Source organism: Takifugu rubripes, chromosome 12 (genome assembly GCF_901000725.2).
Source record: "Takifugu rubripes chromosome 12, fTakRub1.2, whole genome shotgun sequence".
NCBI classification, from domain to species: domain Eukaryota; kingdom Metazoa; phylum Chordata; class Actinopteri; order Tetraodontiformes; family Tetraodontidae; genus Takifugu; species Takifugu rubripes.
Window position 1 is genome coordinate 12,351,902 of NC_042296.1, and position 19,213 is coordinate 12,371,114.

General features: G+C 48.6%; 4 protein-coding genes across 9 annotated transcripts; 3 read left to right on the forward strand and 1 right to left on the reverse strand.

Annotated features, from left to right (window-relative positions):
• Nucleotides 1-215: 215 nt before the first annotated feature.
• LOC115251817 (cyclin-dependent kinases regulatory subunit 1) lies at nt 216-2,314 on the reverse strand. 2 transcript variants are annotated; one of them, XM_029845475.1, is made up of 4 exons: nt 2,184-2,314; nt 1,787-1,855; nt 1,569-1,696; nt 216-1,140 (listed from the first exon to the last, which is right to left on the reverse strand). In XM_029845475.1, the coding sequence occupies exons 2-4, from the start codon at nt 1,843-1,845 to the stop codon at nt 1,091-1,093; spliced, it is 237 nt and encodes a 78-aa protein (XP_029701335.1). In that variant the 5' UTR covers nt 1,846-1,855; nt 2,184-2,314; the 3' UTR covers nt 216-1,090. The 2 variants fall into 2 exon arrangements, with proteins under 2 accessions (XP_029701335.1, XP_029701336.1); XM_029845476.1 differs by having other exon boundaries at nt 2,087-2,308.
• A 1,629-nt stretch (nt 2,315-3,943) lies between these two features.
• On the forward strand, nt 3,944-11,657 carry pbxip1a (pre-B-cell leukemia homeobox interacting protein 1a). 5 transcript variants are annotated; one of them, XM_011609430.2, is made up of 11 exons: nt 3,944-4,099; nt 4,875-5,000; nt 5,728-5,812; nt 5,904-5,971; nt 6,246-6,840; nt 7,424-7,645; nt 7,892-7,915; nt 8,228-8,271; nt 8,433-8,528; nt 8,611-8,791; nt 8,935-11,657. In XM_011609430.2, exons 2-11 carry the CDS (start codon nt 4,929-4,931, stop codon nt 9,924-9,926), a joined length of 2,379 nt encoding a protein of 792 aa, XP_011607732.2. In that variant the 5' UTR covers nt 3,944-4,099; nt 4,875-4,928; the 3' UTR covers nt 9,927-11,657. The 5 variants fall into 5 exon arrangements, with proteins under 5 accessions (XP_011607732.2, XP_011607734.2, XP_011607733.2 ...); XM_011609432.2 differs by having other exon boundaries at nt 6,276-6,840; XM_029844636.1 differs by lacking the exon at nt 3,944-4,099 and adding an exon at nt 4,196-4,341.
• A 151-nt stretch (nt 11,658-11,808) lies between these two features.
• LOC115251659 (protein S100-A13-like) lies at nt 11,809-13,407 on the forward strand. The gene is made up of 3 exons (XM_029844642.1): nt 11,809-12,357; nt 12,436-12,569; nt 13,095-13,407. Exons 2-3 carry the CDS (start codon nt 12,441-12,443, stop codon nt 13,224-13,226), a joined length of 261 nt encoding a protein of 86 aa, XP_029700502.1. The 5' UTR covers nt 11,809-12,357; nt 12,436-12,440; the 3' UTR covers nt 13,227-13,407.
• A 1,068-nt stretch (nt 13,408-14,475) lies between these two features.
• Nucleotides 14,476-18,571, forward strand: LOC101064556 (coiled-coil domain-containing protein 8 homolog). Its single transcript, XM_003969286.3, has 3 exons — nt 14,476-14,637; nt 16,700-16,826; nt 17,050-18,571. Exons 2-3 carry the CDS (start codon nt 16,707-16,709, stop codon nt 17,620-17,622), a joined length of 693 nt encoding a protein of 230 aa, XP_003969335.1. The 5' UTR covers nt 14,476-14,637; nt 16,700-16,706; the 3' UTR covers nt 17,623-18,571.
• Nucleotides 18,572-19,213: the final 642 nt, after the last annotated feature.

Below are 19,213 nucleotides of genomic sequence, written 5' to 3' on the forward strand. Positions count from 1 at the left end.
GTAATCGTCCAGCTTCGAGTCATTATTCTAATACATCAGGCTGTAATAAACGCAAGAAAAAGTGCTGCCCGTTTCCACGGCAACACCTTTAAACACAAGTAGAAAACACATTGCTGAGATTTAAAACAGAGCAAAGCATTGGAGGGCGTTCTCAAATAAAATCCACTTGTTCCCAGGATGCGTCATCCCACATCAGCCCATTAAATCAGGCCCACACCACATTATCCTTCCCTTTATTCCACAACTGGCAGAAGAATAAGTCATTATTCCTTCATGATAGGTTCAAGGGGCTTTCTTTACCTTCCAAGTTCAGCACAATTGGTGATTACATCGAAATAACAGTTCAGTCGGCGACACGCAGGACATTTGGGAAAAACAGGGCAGCTGACAGACCAGGGAGACACCAAGACTGTGACCAGGACGTGCATCCATACGCCTGCCAACTCTGGACTACAGCACCGGAACCCCAAATTACTGCCAAGACACTGGCCCAGCAGATATTAAAAGGTAAAGTTTATTTATTTTCAGAAAGGGCGACACATTCATAAATACCGAGCACCTCACTCGGAGTCAAGGTTAGTTTTAAAAAGCCAAAGCGAATACACGGGTGGTTCGGACTAGTCCGAGGTGACTCCTATGGATGCGACGTTCCAGGCACACGCTGGAACTGTTACAGGCAGAGTTACAGTGTTACTGAAGCAAGCGGCGACAGGCGAGTAAACAACCACACGTGGAGACAGTTTAGGAAAGGGCCGTGTCAAGACCGGGCCCTGCCGAGACAGCTCAAGGATGAAAACCTCAGGTAATAGCGGTTCTTCTAAAGGAGCAGCCAAAGAGATTCAGAAAACAGATACATCGAGTCACAAAGACAGAGCGAGTGGGTTTAGCACCTGCGCCGAGTCTTCCCTCCACGGAGACGGATGATTATTTTGTCCAGTGTTCCTTTGCTCAACAACCATTCTTCACAAAACACAACAGTCTTTGGTCCAACATGATCAGTCCGAGAAACGACCACACACACACGTGTGACGGTTCCAACAGCCGTGGTGATGTGTGGTACCGATCTGGGATGGACAGATGAATCCTTTGATTATGGCTTCGGGGTGGTCAGAGGACGCCGGAAAAGCAAGATGTGTGGCTCTAGAAAGGTGGGAGAAAGGTCACAATAAGCAAAGATAATGACCCAGTTGTCATAATCAGGCCTGTTGTGCACCCAGACACCCGCTATCCACCGCTGCCCCCTGTGTCACCCAACATAGAACTAAAATCACTGATTTATTTGGCACATAGTGAGCAAAACATGGAGTCTGAACTTTAAATCTAAGGGAGCCTATAGTTAGATTTATTAAACATTTAACAAGACAAAACTGAATTTGAAATATTCCAATTCTCTTTGGCATAGAAAGGCTGGTTTGTGCTGACACGGCGACACTTTAAACAAATCTTTTTCATATAAATGACTTCAGAACTGGTGTGCTTGTGTCATGGATGCAAATATCAGGCCCAGCAATGCAACAAGATGAGATGCAATACTTTGAAAACTGCCCATATTTAGGAGGGGAACATACCTGGTTGGTGGATCATATAGTGCACCCATCCCTGGCTTTGCTGGACCCCGAGGTTCCGCCACTCCGTTTCCGACATTAAATGGGTTTTAGGCACACGCTTAGCAATTTCTTTGGGTAGCATGACATGTCTGGTAATCACAAGAATGAACGGCAAAATATTCAGGCAATGACACTCCGGCTTCTTTATTGCTCAAGACTGGAAAGATTGTGGTACCAACCTGTACTCGTACTTGTCATCGTCGTATTTATCGGAATAGTAAATCTGTTTGTGAGCCATGATTCTGAACCTGTGGGAGTTTAAATTTGACAGAATTATAGGTAAAAGAAAAAGTAGTAGTAATAACACCAACCCTAGCAATAACTACCTAACGGTTCATGACAGACAAATGCAAAACTGCTACATTTAATTGCTTAGCAAGGATAGCTAGCCGCTTGGCTAACGGTAATGAATATAACAGCAATTCTCTTTGGCAATTCAAGTAAAACAACACTTCTACAGCTGCAATGTGACGCCATACCTGCACGTTAAATGTTATCTTTTATAGTTGGTTAGCTACGCGGATGACAAAGTGAATAAATCTGAAGTGTCTGCACCAAAAAGTAGCACGTCCTCACCAGTTCCTTTGTTTCCCTCTCGAATAGACACAAGCCCGCTTCTCATGGTTCAAATAGACCTCCTCTCATTCTAATGGACAATCGAGCTTCGATACTCCGCTCTCATTGGTCAATACCACCTGGAAGCGGAAATGACGACACAGCCAGTGGTTCCTCTGATTGGTCAACTGAAAACTGTGCGCACAGTTTACAGGAAGTCTTCTGATTTTAGTATTATGACATAATCGGTGACCGAGTTTTACTGTAATAACGCAGGTAATATAGAACAAATTCTATCACGGAAACACTCCTGAACCTTTGGACTCAGAGAGGCATAATCTGCTCTGAAGACTATACTTTCAAAAATAACTTTCATTTTTAATGAATGTTATAAGTAATGTGATATATGTATGTACACACACAACTATCACGGTTTAGCAGTCTGATGGCAGTGACGAATAAAGCTGTTTTGAGTGTGGTAGTCCATCTGCAGCTTCTCCAGTAGTGTCTTACCAGAAAGCAGCAGAGAAGAGTCTCTGGCTGGGGTGAGTGGGGTGGTTTTAAGTGCTTTTCTGGAGTTGAAAATGGTTTGCAGGGAGCAGCTGCTGTACTAGATGGTAATGGAGCCAGTAATTGGTTCACCTGTCGAAGGTGTAGAGTGCAAAGGCACTCTGTCCAACTCCTCTCAGTCTTCTCAGGAGATCCAGTCTTTAGTGTGCTGTCTTTAAAACTGCAGTGGTGTGGGTGGTCCAGCAGAGGTCCTCACTGATGTGCACACCAAGGAGTTCAAAGAAGACAACCTCCTCTACCTCTCACCCCGAAAATGGGGTTGTGACCTCTTCCCTTACATTTCCTGAAGGAACTCTGCTTGGCCGCACAGTCGTGGGTCATCAGAAGCATTTGGGGTCTGTCCGTCAGAAAGCTCACAATCCAGTTACAAACAGATGTGTAGAGTCCCAGGATCCAGAGCTTTTGGGTGATCTTCATATTGACTGTGGTGTTGAAAGCTGAGCTGTAGTCAACAAACAGCATCCTCACACACAGCACGTGTCCTTCTGCCCCAGGTGGGACAGGGAAGGGTGAAGTGTCGTCTTTGAACCTGTTGCAAATTTGAGTCCAAGGAGTCAGGAAGAGACCAAGGTCATGGTGCCATAGCCAATATATACATATTTGATTTAGCCAGTCAGTGTGGGTGATGTCACGGTGACACCTGCTAAAACTTTATTATTCTGCAAAATATTCCTGGTCTGGCGCGTCAATTCCAGATAATCTATGGCGTCGTTTGAGATTTAATTGGTGCAGTTATCACGTTTGAATGGGTTCTTATTCCAAATATTTGAGCACAAGACAAACGTGATGTTCATTAATCAAGCACAGATCAAAATTAACCTGATCCGATTTTAGGTTTATCAAAGAGTCAGATGATGAAACTTTGGGCAACTGGAGACAGGGGCTGTCCGTCCTGGTAAGTATAGTCCCGCAGTTTAAATATAGTTTTGCAGACGTGTCAAGGTCTGGCTGGTTCCGCAAGCCTTTGCCTTCTGCTGGTGTGTGTATATATATTTATATATATATGCGCGCGCGCGTGCGTGTGTGTGTGTATGTGTGCACGCGTGCGTTTTAAGGGTAAGGTTCATGTATGAAGTTGTATTATTGAAGTCCGGAGGAAGGATCGGCTGCTTGCCACTTTCACCTGTGAGCGTCAATCATGCTGGGATCTTGACACGACACCTCTGTCTGATTGGTCCAGCTTGGTTTAGAGGCGGGACCTTCTCAGCAAATCCCGAAATCCCATTGGACGAAAGGTGTCTAGGTTGACGTGACGCAGCTTGGAATTCCCAAAGTTCCCAAGTTCATGCGAAGAAGACGAGCGCAGCTTATACAAAATAACGTTTTGGAGTGGAAAAAGACAAGTGTGTGAGGAGTGAGCTAGAAAGGTAAATACACCGGTTTCTTAGTATTTACATGGATAGACATGGAAGGGTTTTATTTAGCGCTCGCTAATAGCGGGGCCTGAGGGAGAACGCGGAAGAGTAGCATTTGGGAATATTCAGCCTTCCTTCCTTTGTTTACCATCATGAATGGAGCTTTAAATTGAGCTCTACAACAACGCTACCCTCTCTATTTCGTTTCTTATATGCGCTTAAGAGAAGCCTAACGAGCACGACGTTGTCGGCTAGTGAGTGTTATTCTTCTTTTGCTCGTTTCTGGATGGCTGGTTTGTTCGTGTCTGGATTTTAGCCATTTTGGGTCATTTATTCACCACACTAATAGCTCTTACGTGTGGATCAGAATGAATCGCAGGCTTTAATACGAATCATTTGATAGGGACGGTTCCGCTTTGGTGACTGGGACGCTTTTTCCCCCCAATTGCGCAGCGTTGTGTTATGGATGCCATGATACCGTTACATAACTTGTATCAGCGACAATCTGCTGCTGATCCCGTGTGTGCAACGGATTCGGTACCGAGCCGAGACGCAGCCGCACGATTGCGTCGTCTTACAATACGGCTGCTATAACGAACCACACAGCAGCCAAAATATAGCTCCGGTCAATCATTTGCCTGTGATCCTCTGTTCAAACCTGTCTGCATGTAAGTGAGTTGGAGCGCAGCCTGTGTGCATCCACACTAATAACCGAGCTCAGAGTCTGCAAATTCTGCTTCGGGCCTGTTGATCAACGATGACACGTTGTTTCTGTGGTCGTCTGCAGAATCCGAGAGCTCAATCTGCACCCCGCTGTGCGTCGTTGATCCAGCAGAGGGCGATGTCCGACCACAGCAACAGCACGGGCAGCAGCGGCTCTTCCACCAACAGTTGGACCCTCCTTTCCCCGGAGGTAAGACACACAACCGGGCCTCGGAACTGCGCTTCAAGCCCTTTTCCATAATTGGTATAATCTAGAGGATTGTTTTTTCTCTTTTCTTGGAGCTCTGTTTGAAATTCCACATGTCAGCACTTGCGGCCCAACGTTTCCCACAAAGATGGCGTTGTTCAAAATGCACCATATGATGTCGTCAGTCACTTTATGTACCTCAGTTGTGTATTTGGCCAACGACCTGTTTTGTCAGGGTTTTTTCCAAGGGCCACTATGTGTTTTGCTGTGGATTTAACACTCTGCAAATATTTTTACACTCTATCTTCTCTACCTATTTGAAGTGACCCCTGTGATCTGTAGGCGAACACTGTATTTTTGTAAACGTATCCCTAAACAAAGGGAGAATTTGTGTTCCTCTAGGTGTGTTTAGCGCAGGCATTCGACATGCCTCTAGATTACTGTTAACTCCTCAATGGTTTTCAAAATAAGATCTACTGCTGTTAAATGCACCATCGATCCTCAAAAAAAAGTAAATCAATTACTGTCTGGCTTTTATGGGTGGCTATTTTCATAGAGGATATTACTTTCTAGTAAGCAGTGGATCATTTTTAACTTTATGTAAATTCAATATTTGCCTTTGCTGTGCACCAGTGTAAATACTAAACACTGGGTAAATATCAAAGACTTTCACCTGCTCGTACGACTGGAAGAACCCTGACGTTAAGACCAATCTGCTGTCACTCCACAGGAGGTTGCTGTTGAGAACGTGGGGCCCGTGGACGACGGCACCGAGAGCCTGGGTGACGTCCCGAGTCTCTCTGAGGAGGCGACAGGTACTGATGAGGCCCCCCCCAAATCTGCACTGATGGCTCAAATGGATCTTTTTAGATTTACCGACGTTTGCTTACTTTGATGTCACCTTAGGGGCAGCTGTGGAGTTTAAGCCCAGCGATCTTTCCATAGAAGCGGTTTTGTCTGAAGAAGGCCACCAGGTTGGTACATGACGGAGCGTCTTTAAAACTGAGGAAACAAATTCCACTGCATTCTGAATTTGTCACCAGCCGCAGTAGCTGGCTTTGAAATCGTTTGATGGAAATATCTTTTAAAAGGAAGCTAGAATTCTTCTGTTGTTCAGTCTATTGTTGTTTTATTTGTCCTCCTTTTTTCCTCACTTTGTTATTGTTATTGTTGTTATTTTAGCATTTTCGGAAATAAATAAAACAAACACAGAAAAAACCACAAATGCTGTTTCTGAACCCTAAACAGAAAGGTTTCTCCATCCCGTCCGATCTCCAGGTGTGCCAAGAGACCTGCCCGGAATCCAGTGAAGGACCCATTCCTTCTAATCTGGACTTGAGCGTGGAGAGTCAGCCCCCGGTCATCCACGACATCGTGACAACTTCCCCGAGTGATAATGAGCTATTGGAAGCTACACCATCCGTGACCAACATTAGCTTGGGGGTTCCCCTCGATGTTCCATCTTCGTTACTCCCACCAGTGGAGCCCGAGCAGCCCAGCGTCTTTCCCGTCTCATCCGAGGGTCCCGTTGTTGCCGAGCAACCGTCCCTCTTCCATTCGAGTCCCGCTGCAGCTGCGGAGGAGAGTCCTGTGGATTCCGCTGGGTCTGGGGTGGGCATCACCACCGAGACGCTCGCAGCCGTTGGCGCCGCGGCGGCACACGCCGACGCTGACGTCGCAGTTGCTCCGGAGAGAACGGAAGCATCCAGCCCCGCAGATGACCTTCCTGCTCCAGAGCTGGTGGGTTCACAGGAGACGGAGGAGGAAACGCCCGGTGAAAAGGAAGAAATGGAGCAAGCCGAGATTCCGGATGAGATGGAAGATGAGGAGGAAGACGAAGAAGGTACGGGACCGGTCTCCAGGCTTTGTTTAAGCTCTGCAGCGTCTAAATTGTGGGATAAGACAGATGATGTCAAACGCTGTTGAGGATGGAGCGTTTAAAACCCGTTTTTGAGGTCTGGGGAAAAAAAACGGAGAGCGAAAGTTGTGGACTCGCTTTCGTGGTACAAATCGGCCTTAATTGCCAGACAAAGGAAGGTTTGATCACATTACCATTAAGTAATTGTGGCGTTGTGAAAACGGTGTTTGCGGAGCCCCCGGGCGTTCAGGCCGCCGCTGCTTTGCACAGTGGGAACTCGCGCTTAAACAAATGAGCACTTACGTGATATTTGGAGTTGGTGCTCGCGTTTGCAGAAAATACGTGCTGTTGCAGAACATGTGGCTCTACCATCTGGAATGGGATTTATCAGGGTGACAAAAGGGCAGGAAACCCATTCCCATGCATGGAATGATCTTTTTCTAAAGGATTTGCATTCTTCTGCTTTTATTGATGTGTCCACTTCATGTTTTACGAGAGCCAGCAGTCACTGAAATATTATGTTTGCTGGGACTCTTGGTGAAAGTCTTCCCTCCTCCTCCCTCTTCAGGACCATTCAGCGGATTTGACGATGGACTGAGAAGGAGGAACATCCCATCGTTTGAAGCAGCAAACCTAAGAAGGTCGGATGAGGAAGACGAGGAGGAGGAGGAGGAGGAAGTGGAGTTCAAACTGGCTGAGAAGAAGAAAGAGGAAAAGTCGTGGTTCTCCTTGAACAAATGCATTGTGGGTGCTCTGGTGCTGCTCTTCTTAGGTTCCCTCTTCCTCTCTGGTACGATGCCCTCCGCCACAGCTCAGCCTGCCAGCTTGTCTTTGCTTTTTATGTTAATCAAGGCCAGATAAAATCAGTTTCATGGAGTTCGGATTGTAAAGACACATTCATCAGACCAGCCACATGTTTTTACCGGCAGATTACAGCCTTGAAAGTCCAAATTGCTGATATTTACTTATTACAAAAGCCATTTTCAGCCGTTGGCAATCGACAGTTGTTGTTGACTGAGCTGTACTTTGTCAACAGGGTTGCTCTCCGACCTGGATGCGGGTAGGTCCGTGAGGAACGGGAAGGCAGCAGGTTAAGCTTCTGCGCCTGCTGCCTCAGTTGTGTAGCAGCTAATGGCAAATAACACATACGCCCATTTGATCGGCTTCTCTCACCCTCTGGAATGTCCTGCTGAAAACTAACCTATCGTAGCCGCAGGAATTTTAAAAATGCCCGTGTTGTGTTCAAGAACTGTGGGCATGTCGCCACAGCAACAGCACGGTGTGGTGTTGTAAGACAGGCTGGCAGCTGTGTGTCAATAAACGCGGCTGCTGTGGGACCTGTGTGAAGGGTGTGTTGTTTCTGCTCCGACAGGTGATTTCGACGACTCGGAATCGAGCGACGCCGAACAAAGCGAGGTCTGTTCACGCCGTTTCTCGCTCTCCCTTCCTGCACCTTCGGTAGCTCCTGCTAACGTCTACGTTAAACAGTCCCAGAATATTGGACACACATCTACAGCTACGGACGGGCTCGTTTTTCAAAATAAATGTCAAATTACTGCCAAATGTTCCCAATGCAGGACTGGCTCGTCGGCGATCCGCAGGACATGAAGATGCTCCTGGATAAACTCACGCAGGAAAACCAACAAATCGCTCAGCTGGAGTCTCAGCTGCAGGTCAGAGTCGCCCTTTTCATCCCTCTGCTGACGCGTCCGGCAGTTTTCGCTCCACGCCGAGTCTTTTCCTTTTGCGTCCTAGTCCCAGAAAGAGCAGCTGGACTTGGCTCTGAAGGCGGTCGCAACGAGCGGAGATGAAACGGGCAAAGCCGATCTGGAAAAAGAAAACGCAAACCTGAGGAAGGAGCTCCTGTTTCTGCCAGAGCTGAAGACGGAGCTGGAGAGTCTGAGAGCCAGAGTGACCGAACTCAGCCAGCTCATAGGTATAACGTGGCAAACATTAACTTTCTTTCACTACCTGTTTGCTCCATATAAGGTACTGAAAGGTTTAGGAGTCTTTGTACGGCTGCTGGAGACTTTTTTTAGTTTGACTTTGAACCACATTTATGTCCTAAATCGTTGACAGATGATCAGCAAACGCCTCCATCTAACCCGAGCCCTGTTCCACGAACTGAGGAGAGAGAGGGGCCTGGAGCTGAGACAAGGGATAAAAATAAGGAAGGAAGACTGAAGGAAGAACTGAAGAGGCAGAAGGTTCTTTTGGACGAGAGCAGGAAGAGACTGGAAGGCATGATCGAAGATGGCAGCGACAGGAAACGAGTGCGGGATCATTTGGAAGAAATCCAGAAAGAGCTTTCTAAGAAAGTGGAGAAGTGGTCCGCAAAGAAGCAGCGGGAGCCCAAAGGGAAGGGCTACAAGGGCAAGAGTCACCAGCAGGACAACTGGAGGAAGGACGACAAGAAAAAGCGGAAATCGGAGAAAGACAAGCAGAGTAGAGAAGAAGAATGGAAAGGAAAAGAGGACAAGAAGAAGGAGCAAAGGGCTCAGAAGGAAAACTCCCATAAAGAGGCCTGGAGGAAACACCAAGCTGAGTGGGAGAGGAAGAAAGGAGAGCGGAGAAAAGAGAGGGAGGAGCGGAGGAAGGAGAAGCCCTGGCACAGTCGGCCTGGAAAGAACCCCCCCCAGGAGCACCACCAGCACAGACGGCAGCAGCAGCACAACCACAACGACTTCTGGAGGGACCAGGAACAGAAGCTCCGGCGCATCCTCCGCCCGCTGGGCTGCACCTCAGTGGAGCAGTGCGCCGCTCAGGAAGGGCTTTACCCCGTGGAGCTGCCGGAGTTCGAGGAGCTCCTGGAGGGTTACCTGAGCAAGCTCGAGGGCTCCTCGCCCGACAGCAGGGACAAGATCCACAGGCTGACGGCAGACTTCTTCCAGGACGGCGTCTTCGTCCACGACAAAGTGCTGTTCAGCGGCTTTGCGGCGAACGTGGCGGACATTCTGGAGGACGCGGTAGACGTTTTAGAGCGCGGTGGAAAGAAGAAAGACGACTCCCTGGAGGAGGAGATGGAGGAGTTTGAGAGGGAAGCCCTGTGGAAGTTTGCTGCCACGGCTTAAACGGAGTGGGGAGGGAAATGAGTCACATTCAACACAAAAATGCAGCACAAGCCATGAAAAAAAAAGACATTTCTCGCCTCCATTTTCCCCCAACAGAGCTGTAATTGTAGTAGCTTCTGGTGCACGGTGGTGGTGCCTCTCATAAACGCATCCCCAAGTCTTTAATTATATAAGCTAGACTTGTACTTGTCATCTTCGACTTAGTTCTTGTTACCTACCTCTGTCAAGTCACGTCTCCTGATGAAACCTTGGATAATGTGCCGTGTGGATGTTCCTCTGCTGTACAGTGTCCCCCCCCCCAATGCAGCGCATGTTGCTCTTCATCTTCACATCTCAAAGCAGATTGTACTGGAGAAAACGTTCGTGCATTTTAGTCTTTATTGGCGTCTCATTGCAAAGGTTGAAGGTAACATTTCCTTTTGGAGGGATTCCTGGTTTTCTGGGCTTTTTTCCCACGCTTCCACGTTTCCAGACACCAGTTTTCCTCCAGTCGTGTGGAACTCTTCAGTGGTAGAGCATGAGAATCAGATCCGGTTAGACCAGTTTGGTGTCGGCAGCAGGTTTGGGCCAGTGCGTACACACACACACACACAGACACACACACACACACACACAGAGACAGAGCGATATTTGAGAGCCCAAAGCGGTTTTTCCTTTTTCGTCCTCCCCCTTTTTTTTCCTTTACTGGTCTTAATGACTGGTTTGTGTCGACTGATGCTGGAAAACGCAACGGGAGAAGCGCTCGGTCACTACAGCACTTTCCTGAAACGACCACATTTACTTCCCGTCTGACTGGGCGCGAATCTGATCGTTTGTGCCGCGTCGCCATGGCGACGTCAAAGGCTGGATCTCCCGGATCCTGAACGCCCCGCAGCAAAGTTCTGCTTCTGACCTCTGGACCTGAGATCTGAAGCCAGAAAGTGTTTTCACTGTCTTTGTTCTCCCGCTGTGGCGTCGCGGAACCGGAGCGACGCCCACACGTGGTGACGAAGAAGTTACTCCGATCAAAACATCAAAAGATAAAATCGGACTTTAAAAATCGTGACTTTTGTGCACAAGCTTGAGCGCGTTTCCTTTTCATTTTTCTTTGTGGTCGTTTTCGCTCATTAGGTGGATGTGAAGTCAAAAGTGAAGAGATTGGGATGGAGGGTTCTGATCCTCCGGCTTTGGAAGCAGCTTTGACCTGTTAGCTGATTATTTATTTTGTCGTCTCACTGCACTCTTTTCTTTTTTGAATAACCACAGACTTTTCCCAAGGCTGTAGACATTGAATGTGTCACAATTTCACTTTAGATCTCAAGTTTAGTTTACCAGCTGCATATGTGCCTTCATTATTATTATTATTATTATTATTATTATTATTATGGTCGCCATTTTCATGCTGTAAAAGGAAGATAAAGTTTACACTTTGTGCATCTGTACTGCTCCTGAGACAGAGCTGAAGAGGCTGGAGGTCCAGGGGGCGAAGCCGCCTTGGTTCTGGTGGACGTTTTCTTTTTGACCAAAGGAATGGGCAGAAAGCTTCGCCTCAGCAGATGCGTTCGTGGACGTATCGCCAAGGTCGAATTGCACGTTTGAGGTGTTTTTCTGGCGTGACAATAGGGCTTATTTTTAGAGGAAGTAGCTCAGAAGTAAATCAGCCTTTGGACAATGTAGCTTTGGAGCGTTTCCATCATCAGTTTTGTCCTCTTTTAGGAAAGCAGTGTTGAATTCAATAAAGTTTGCACCACATGTCCCGTTTGTCCTCATTCAAGCCTCCAGTTATTTCCTGCTAGAGTGGAATTCTTGCTAGAGGAGGATCGTACGAGCTTCATGTCGGCGCTGTGACTCACGCAGGAAATGGAAGCGCCGGCATGACAGGCATCCTTTATGGCATTTCTGAGGCCGAGCCCACGCGTTCACGTCCAGATACAACAGTCAGAGCGACGGGTGACATTCACAAGCGCAGACGGACACCAAGAACGCAAGCGAGCGCTGAGGACTGCGGCCTTGTGGGGCTTATCGCGCCTCCAGTTCCACAAACAGGAAACGCGCTATCCAAAATAAAGGCTTGAGGGGGGGAAAACAAATGTGATTTATTCCCTTTTGCAGATTGTGCCTGTGAAAGCGCGTCGTCCCGGGCCACGTTTCACCCCAAGCTGCTCCTGCTGAGGCGGCAGGATTGTGATTAAAGTGACGCTGTCACCAAACGGCTCGGTGTGCACACGCGGCGCAGCGGGATTGTGCTGCCATCAGGACAAGCTCGTCCTTCAGAGGACACGCTGCTGTGTGTGTTTGTGTCTCGCAGCTGGATGGGGGAGACGGGGGCAGGTTGCCTGTTTTCCGCTGACCTGTGCATCAGGGAGCAGAGATGAGGCGTATAAATGGGAAGAGGCGGCGGTCAGAGCGTTGGGACGCGCTCTCGGTACCTGCTCCACGCACAACGCAACAGGTGAGGCCGGCTGGGTCGCCCAGCGCCACACGTCTCTCGGTTTGAAGCTTTCCTCAGATCTTTCTTTTTGAATTTAAGCCACCATGGAAGCCGCCATCTGCACCCTCGTCTCCCAGTTCAAGACCTTTGCTGGGAAAGATGGGTCCTCCAGCACCCTGAGCAAGGAGGAGTTCCACAACCTGGTGACCTCTCAGCTGCCCAACTTTGTCAAGGTAGATCCTGAAGGTCGGCGAGAGCCAAATGCTGCTGTCAAGCTGACTTTACTTCGATATCTGAAGATATTCCATCATTCACAAACATGGTCGATGCCCCAACACATTGTGTGTTTTAACGAGCCAAACAGATTATTATCACGCTCATTTTCTCCTCTGTGGATTGTTGTGATTAAATATTCTCTGCTGTTCGGGTCGGGTGGGGCTGAAAGACCCGCAAAATCCACCCTCTTTGTGTTCTGACCCAGTAAAACAAGTCAACTTTTTAAACGCTAGAACACTTTGAGCCAGAAAATATCTGTTTCTGTCACACAGCTTTAACATCGACTCTGACGGCTGTGAGTAAATACATGTTTTTGCTCCTGCAGGCTTTTCTTTTTTTAAATTATGTCATTGTAATGATCTCCTATTCATGCATGAGCACTACCAGACTGGGCCGATAGGGGGCAGGACAGACTTTTCGCGAGGCTGAAACTGCACAGGAGCATTAACCAGGGCTCTGCTGTGATCTGTGATCACCCACAGGACGCCGGTAACCCCAGGGCCATGGCGGAGCTGATGGGCTCTCTGGACGAGGACAACGACGGGGAGCTGACCTTCCCAGAGTTCTGGCAGCTGCTCGGCACCCTGGCGAGTAAACAGGGCGGCTTCAGTTAGCCTCGGTCACACGTGGCTGTGAGCAGCCCTCGACATCGTTTCACCAGGGTCACCTCAGACGTCTTGCTTTGATTGCCTTTATCGCCCTGCTATCGCTCCTTTGTAGTTAGCAATGGTTAATGCCTGGCAAACTCCGAATTAAAGCTTCCATTGTGTGGGACGCTCAGTCCCGTCCATCAAATGCCTCCTGTCATTCATTCACCACCTTATATGATGTCCTGTCATCCGTGCTCCAGCGCCACTGTTGCAGTCTTGATTTAGGGCCGAGTAACATTATATGTGGCCGCTGGCACGACACCCGCGCCATCTCATGTTCCATAGAGCCTCATAAAACCTGCACAAAGCTCCTTGGTCAAGCCTTCAGATGATGCAGAAGTCCTCCTGTCCCTCAGCGGGGCCCCTGGAGGACTAATGAGGATTCTCCGAGCGGACCCGGCCCATTGTCCCCGGGAGGACCCATTGTTTCTGTGACATTTGAGCTTTGTGTTTTAATCGTATTCTGCTTGTTTAGCTTGTAAGAGTCTGTAAGAGTCACTTTGGTTTTAATCCCGATGTCTAGACGGAGCTCTGCCGCCTCCCCAGAGGTTTTTGGTCCGACTACGTTTGGGGGGGGTGACGCGAAACCGATGACTCCATGAGATCTATCCACAGATATGAAATGTTTTGACCTTTGTAGCCAGATCACGCACGGGATAAGTGCCAGCGCGGGAGGGGTGGCGACGGGCACATGAGTCAGCAGCAGGAGGGGGGGCAGGTTTTAGTCAAGGGCTCCATCATCCAAGGCAGAAAAGCTCGATTCAGTTGGGGAAACTATGATTTTCCGTTTGATCTTGATTTCTGGGGACCCGTTTTATAACTGACACGTGTCAATCAAACGTCCCGGCAGCTGTGCGCGCGTGTCCGGGGAGAAAGGCTCCACATTTCTTTCCTTTCGGTCCCGTTTTGGCTGCAGTTGCTGTAAAAACGCGCATTCTAAAGGCGTTCCACGGTTGCCTGTCCGCGCACACGAGGCTCTTCGAGGCTCTTCGGGACCCGGGCTGGCGTTAAAAGCTGTGCAGATCAGCCATGACACGAAACATCTGGCGCATCAGCCGCAGATCATTTTAATAAAAACTAACATTTGGCCGCTTCACTGCGATTTTACGCCCCTTCTTCCTGGGATTTGGTGCTGCGCGCTATTCCACATTCCCTGTTCTCCCGCTCCCTCTTCCAGGTACACGCCCTTTGACTTGTCAGGGGAAAAAAAGTTTTTTTGGGGGGGGAGAAAAAGCCCAAATCACGGAAGAGATTTTGCTGTCTTACTAGTTTGGCAAGTTCTGTGGACTCAAAGCCGCGTAGAAAGGCGGAGAAGAGGGCAGAAACTCACTTTAGCGCACGTTAGCACACTTCTCTCGTCCCTCAGACGCGTACGGTGAGTTACAGGCGACTTTTCTCCTCTCTTTTCATGTCTTCTCTTGTGGGGGGGAAGGTGTTTGAGTTTGTACATAGTTTGTGCCACGTTTCGGTGCAAGAGCCACCCCAGCAGCCTTCCCGTGGCCCGACTGCAGGAAGGTTTCAATGACTCCCGTCCGTAGAGGTTTTCGGGCTCATGTTTCATTTTTACAAAAGCCTAAATAAGAGTTTCCACATATTTGCATCGTTTTCGACGTTATTGCGCGTTCGCTGATGCGTTTCTCCCCCCTCTCTCGTTAGGATACAGAACCTTTTTAAATTTCTGATGACAGTTTGTAATAAAACCCTCAAAATAGGCCGGGCTGAGATGGAGGCTTGAAATTGGGGCTTTTTGGATCGTGCGTCAAAGCGCAACTTTCTGCCGTTTGCGCGCACTGTGGATCGATTCTAGCGCAGCTCTCGTCCACGCAGCAGTCGGTGCTGCGTTTCTCTCCTCTCTCCTCGTTCACGGACGTGCGTGGCGGCCCAGTCCGCCGCGGTCGACGCGCCGAGCAAACCTCTGGAGGAAATACCTGCATTTTCAACCCTTAATTGAGGAAGTAGCTGAAAGAGAGCCGCCGTGCAGTTTAGTGCCGCTGCCTAACTTGTTCCTCTCTTAATATTTTATGACGCACGACCGGTAGTATTGTCATGGCTTTGCGCACATACCGTATCACATTCGCCTATTTGGAAACGCAACACTCAATCTTCTCGGGGCTCCTGAGGGAAACGGGAAACCTCTGCTTATAGCCTTGTATATTTAATTATTTGCGCGGGCCATTTGGGTCCCTTTCAGGCAAATAAGGGAGCTCAGTTTGTGTCCACAGCGGGACGAGGTGTGACCGTGACGCAGGGGAGGATGATGCAAGTCGCCTGTTCTCCTGTTGGAATGAGGAGACCTGTTGAGATTCTGTCCAAACAGTTTCTAAGAGGCTATTTGCGCTTAAATAGAGGCTGTCGGGAATGTACACAAAGGGCAGTTTAAGCGTAGAAGCATCTGTTGGGTGTTTTGGCTTGGAGGCATCGAGCGTTGTCGAGGCCATTGTGTGCTGCAGAGGGTGTGTCGCCCTGTTGGAAGAAGTTCCTACAACACGGCTGCGTCTTTTCTACAACAAAAATCCTGTCTGGAGATAAAAGGGAGTGTGGGTGTGGGAGGGGGGGGGCTGGTTTGAAAAGAGACACCTTTTATATGCATTTGCCACACGCCGCGGCTCCGTGCCGACCCGTTCCCCGGCACGTTCCCGGTGGATCACAGCAAAGTGACAGTTGGAGATCAGTAGGTCAGTCCGACGGAAAGAGGTCAGGTGAACTCGGCGCGTGCGTTCTTGCTACGCCCAGGCCAGGCACTCGGGCTCCTTCACTTCCCACATATGCACGTTGGAGAAAACCTGGCTCGGTTGGGAATGTTTAACGTGTCTGGGTCAACAATTCCAACACTCGCTTGCAAATGAGCCCATACAGGCGACGGCACATCCTGTGGGGATCGCGCGCGCTAACGTAAACTCTTGTTTGCTCTCTATGATTAGAATACTGAAGCCGACGGACGAGTTGATCACCTTTAACGTGTCCCTACTGCTGCTCTGGGGCAAACTGGCTCCCAGCGGGGCTGTAAATTCCTGCCTCAATGATCTCCGCAGACAGCAACCGAGCGGATCCCTTTAGCGACGCGTTGCTGGCTGCTCCGTTGGTGCGCGCGTGCGTGGGGAGGCCTCTAAACATTCGCGCCGGCTGTCGATGTGAACCAGACGCCCAAACATTCTTTGTCAAGCTACTCTGTGTAATTTAGAGAGAAGGAGAAGGAGGCGAGGTTTGGGTAATCCCTTCAGTAATCTGAGGCGCAGTCGGCCAGGTCGGATGACCCATCAAAGATCAGAACGTCCATCGGCGCTGTCTTACTCCCTCTTCTCTGATGTCACGAGGCCCATTCCTTCAACATTTGAAATGAAAGGCCTTGAGAAGACCGTCTGTCTGTCTGTCTGTCTGTCTGTCTGTCTGTCTGTCCGCCTGTCTGTCTCTCACTGACTGCCTCTCCTTTTCCTCAGAGGAGTCATGGAGGCTGCCATTCAGACCCTGGTGAAGGTCTTCCTGAAATCGTCCAAAGGAAGGGAGAGCCTAGGAAAGAAAGAGTTCCACACACTTGTCAAGAGCCAACTCTCCAACATCCTTTCGGTTAGGAGACCTCGACTAGCTTTACGATCTTCAGTCTGTGATCGCAGGACATCATCCTATATCCAATCATATATTAGAGAGAAAATTATCAGAAAAAAGTGTACTTATTGATGATGTGAGCATTTATTTGAGCTAAGATGCCAGCTAGGTCCTGATATTTGCTAGTTTTAGAAACGTGGTGTGAGTGCAGCTGCTCACGGTCTCATGTTTGTCTTCCATCCAGGACACTGACAGCAAGAAAGCTGTCAACAATATGGGCCAGGAGCTGGATGCCAACAAGGATGGGAAGGTTGGTTTTGAGGAGTACATGAAGCTGGTGGGCTACCTGGCGGTTTCACTGAGCGAACAGCGCACTCCCGCTAATCAAGAGCCGGCCACAAATGCTGCATCCGAGCCAGTGGCTCAGAGTGCCCCAGCCAGGGAGGAGGACAAATCAGAGGCTAAGGCGGAGGTGACCGAGGAGGCAGAAGCAGCCGCCGAACCGAAGGTAGACGCCAACGCAGAGCCAACGGTACAATTAAAGGTAGACGCCAAGGCCGAGCCAATGGTAGATTTGAAGGTGGAAGCTAACGCCAGCCCAAAGGTAGAAGTCGATGCTGAAGGTGCCGCCAAGATCGTGGCAGCGGTCGCAGAGGAGGAGCCGGCGGCGGCATCGGGAGGAGAGGTGACGGCAGCGAACGTGGTGACAGAGGTGGTGAAGGTGGTGACCACGGAGGAAAAAGTGGAAGAAGCCGTCGAGGAAGCGGCCGCGGCTGTAGAGGAAGCGGAGAAGAAGACGGAAGAGGCGACCTCGTAGGGGACAATCCATTCATTCCCAACCAAATCCGACGCGTACATCCCACACTACGGATCACATTACTCTCAAAGTTTCATGCCACTAAACCTTTTTTTTTTAAATGCAAACAACATTGACAACACTTTGAAGCCAGCTCTGAAGAAATATCTTTCTTTATATATGATTAACAGTACATGTACATGAATTATTGCTTAGTACTTTTAATTACCACTATGTTCATATGTACAGAATGTGCATCCCAATATATAGCACATTTTCCTCACTACGATTCTATACCATAATAGCATGCAATCATACACTGTCCTATGCATGCCGCGCCCCTGTGAACAGCTAACCACACATTTGCCTGTCGCGTATATCACTGTTATGTGAGCACACCACTGTAGCCACGATGCCTAAACTCTTTGCTCTTATTTTTATTTGCATAGTCTTTATCTTTTTTTTTCTACGCCCACCTTCCACACCCACCATACCTTGATCTTTAAGTAAAACAGTGCACATCTTGTTCAACACGAATTACTGGAAGGTTTAATGTCACACAAGTTAGCTGACAAACACGACACACATGAAGCTACAGGTGTTAGCCAGTTTGCTCAGATATCAGCAAAAGTATTGGAAACAAGCTGCTACGTCGCTTGTTTCAATCGGGTTGAATCATGTTCAAATCTGTTGTTTTTTTTATGTGGATCAATCAAAAGTATCAAGTGAATAGATCTTTTTTCAGCAGTTATGCTATTCGAGGCTAATCTGCTGCTAGCTGTGGTTTAATTGCACACGTGTCAGAGCGATATCGTTTTTTTTCTCCCTCTTTTAACTCTTGGCGTCAAAGATATTTTCCTCCTGCTTATTTCTATGATTGTTGCATGGAAATCTGTCAGAAATGCTAAAAAAAATAATCAATCATCACCTTTTTACTTAGCATGACAATAAACACATTGTTTTGCTGGAGCTTTTGGACTAATTTAACTCATTCCTTGTGTATCCTCTCTCCGTCCGCAGAGGTTCAGTTTATTTTGGGGCGTTTGGGTCTTGGATTAGGAACTGGAAGATTGGGTGTGGATTTTAACTGGAATCCACACCTCAGGAGCCTCATGACGGTGGGAAAAGGCTCATGTAGCTTCACCCACCTGGTCCAGCTGAGCAATCTTAGTTAGAACCTTTAAACCAGCCTGTTCTGACCTATTGGTGCTTGATGGTACTTTATCCCCTGGTTATACTGGATCGGAACGGCAGAAACCAGCGCTAGTTTTCTCCACGGCTCTCGTTGCGTCCACCGTGTCACAGTTGTGTGTTTGTTGGCCGGGTCACTCCCTCCTTTGGTATAAAGACCCTGTTTGACCTGCAACTGGATCCGTGAGTCCCAGGCATTGGGAAACTACGGGATTAGGCGTTCGCTGCGTAACACACCCCAGGACGCAAACAATTACATGAAAGTGATCCCAGGCTCTGGTGATCACCCGTCAGGAGAGATCGCTGTCAGAGGCCGCGCTAATTAAAGAACATCGCATCCATTTCTTTAGAAAACAAAGCAGGAAAATACAGAAAATGCTGCATTAATTCAAAAATATTTCAAATTCTCTTTCTCCCACTG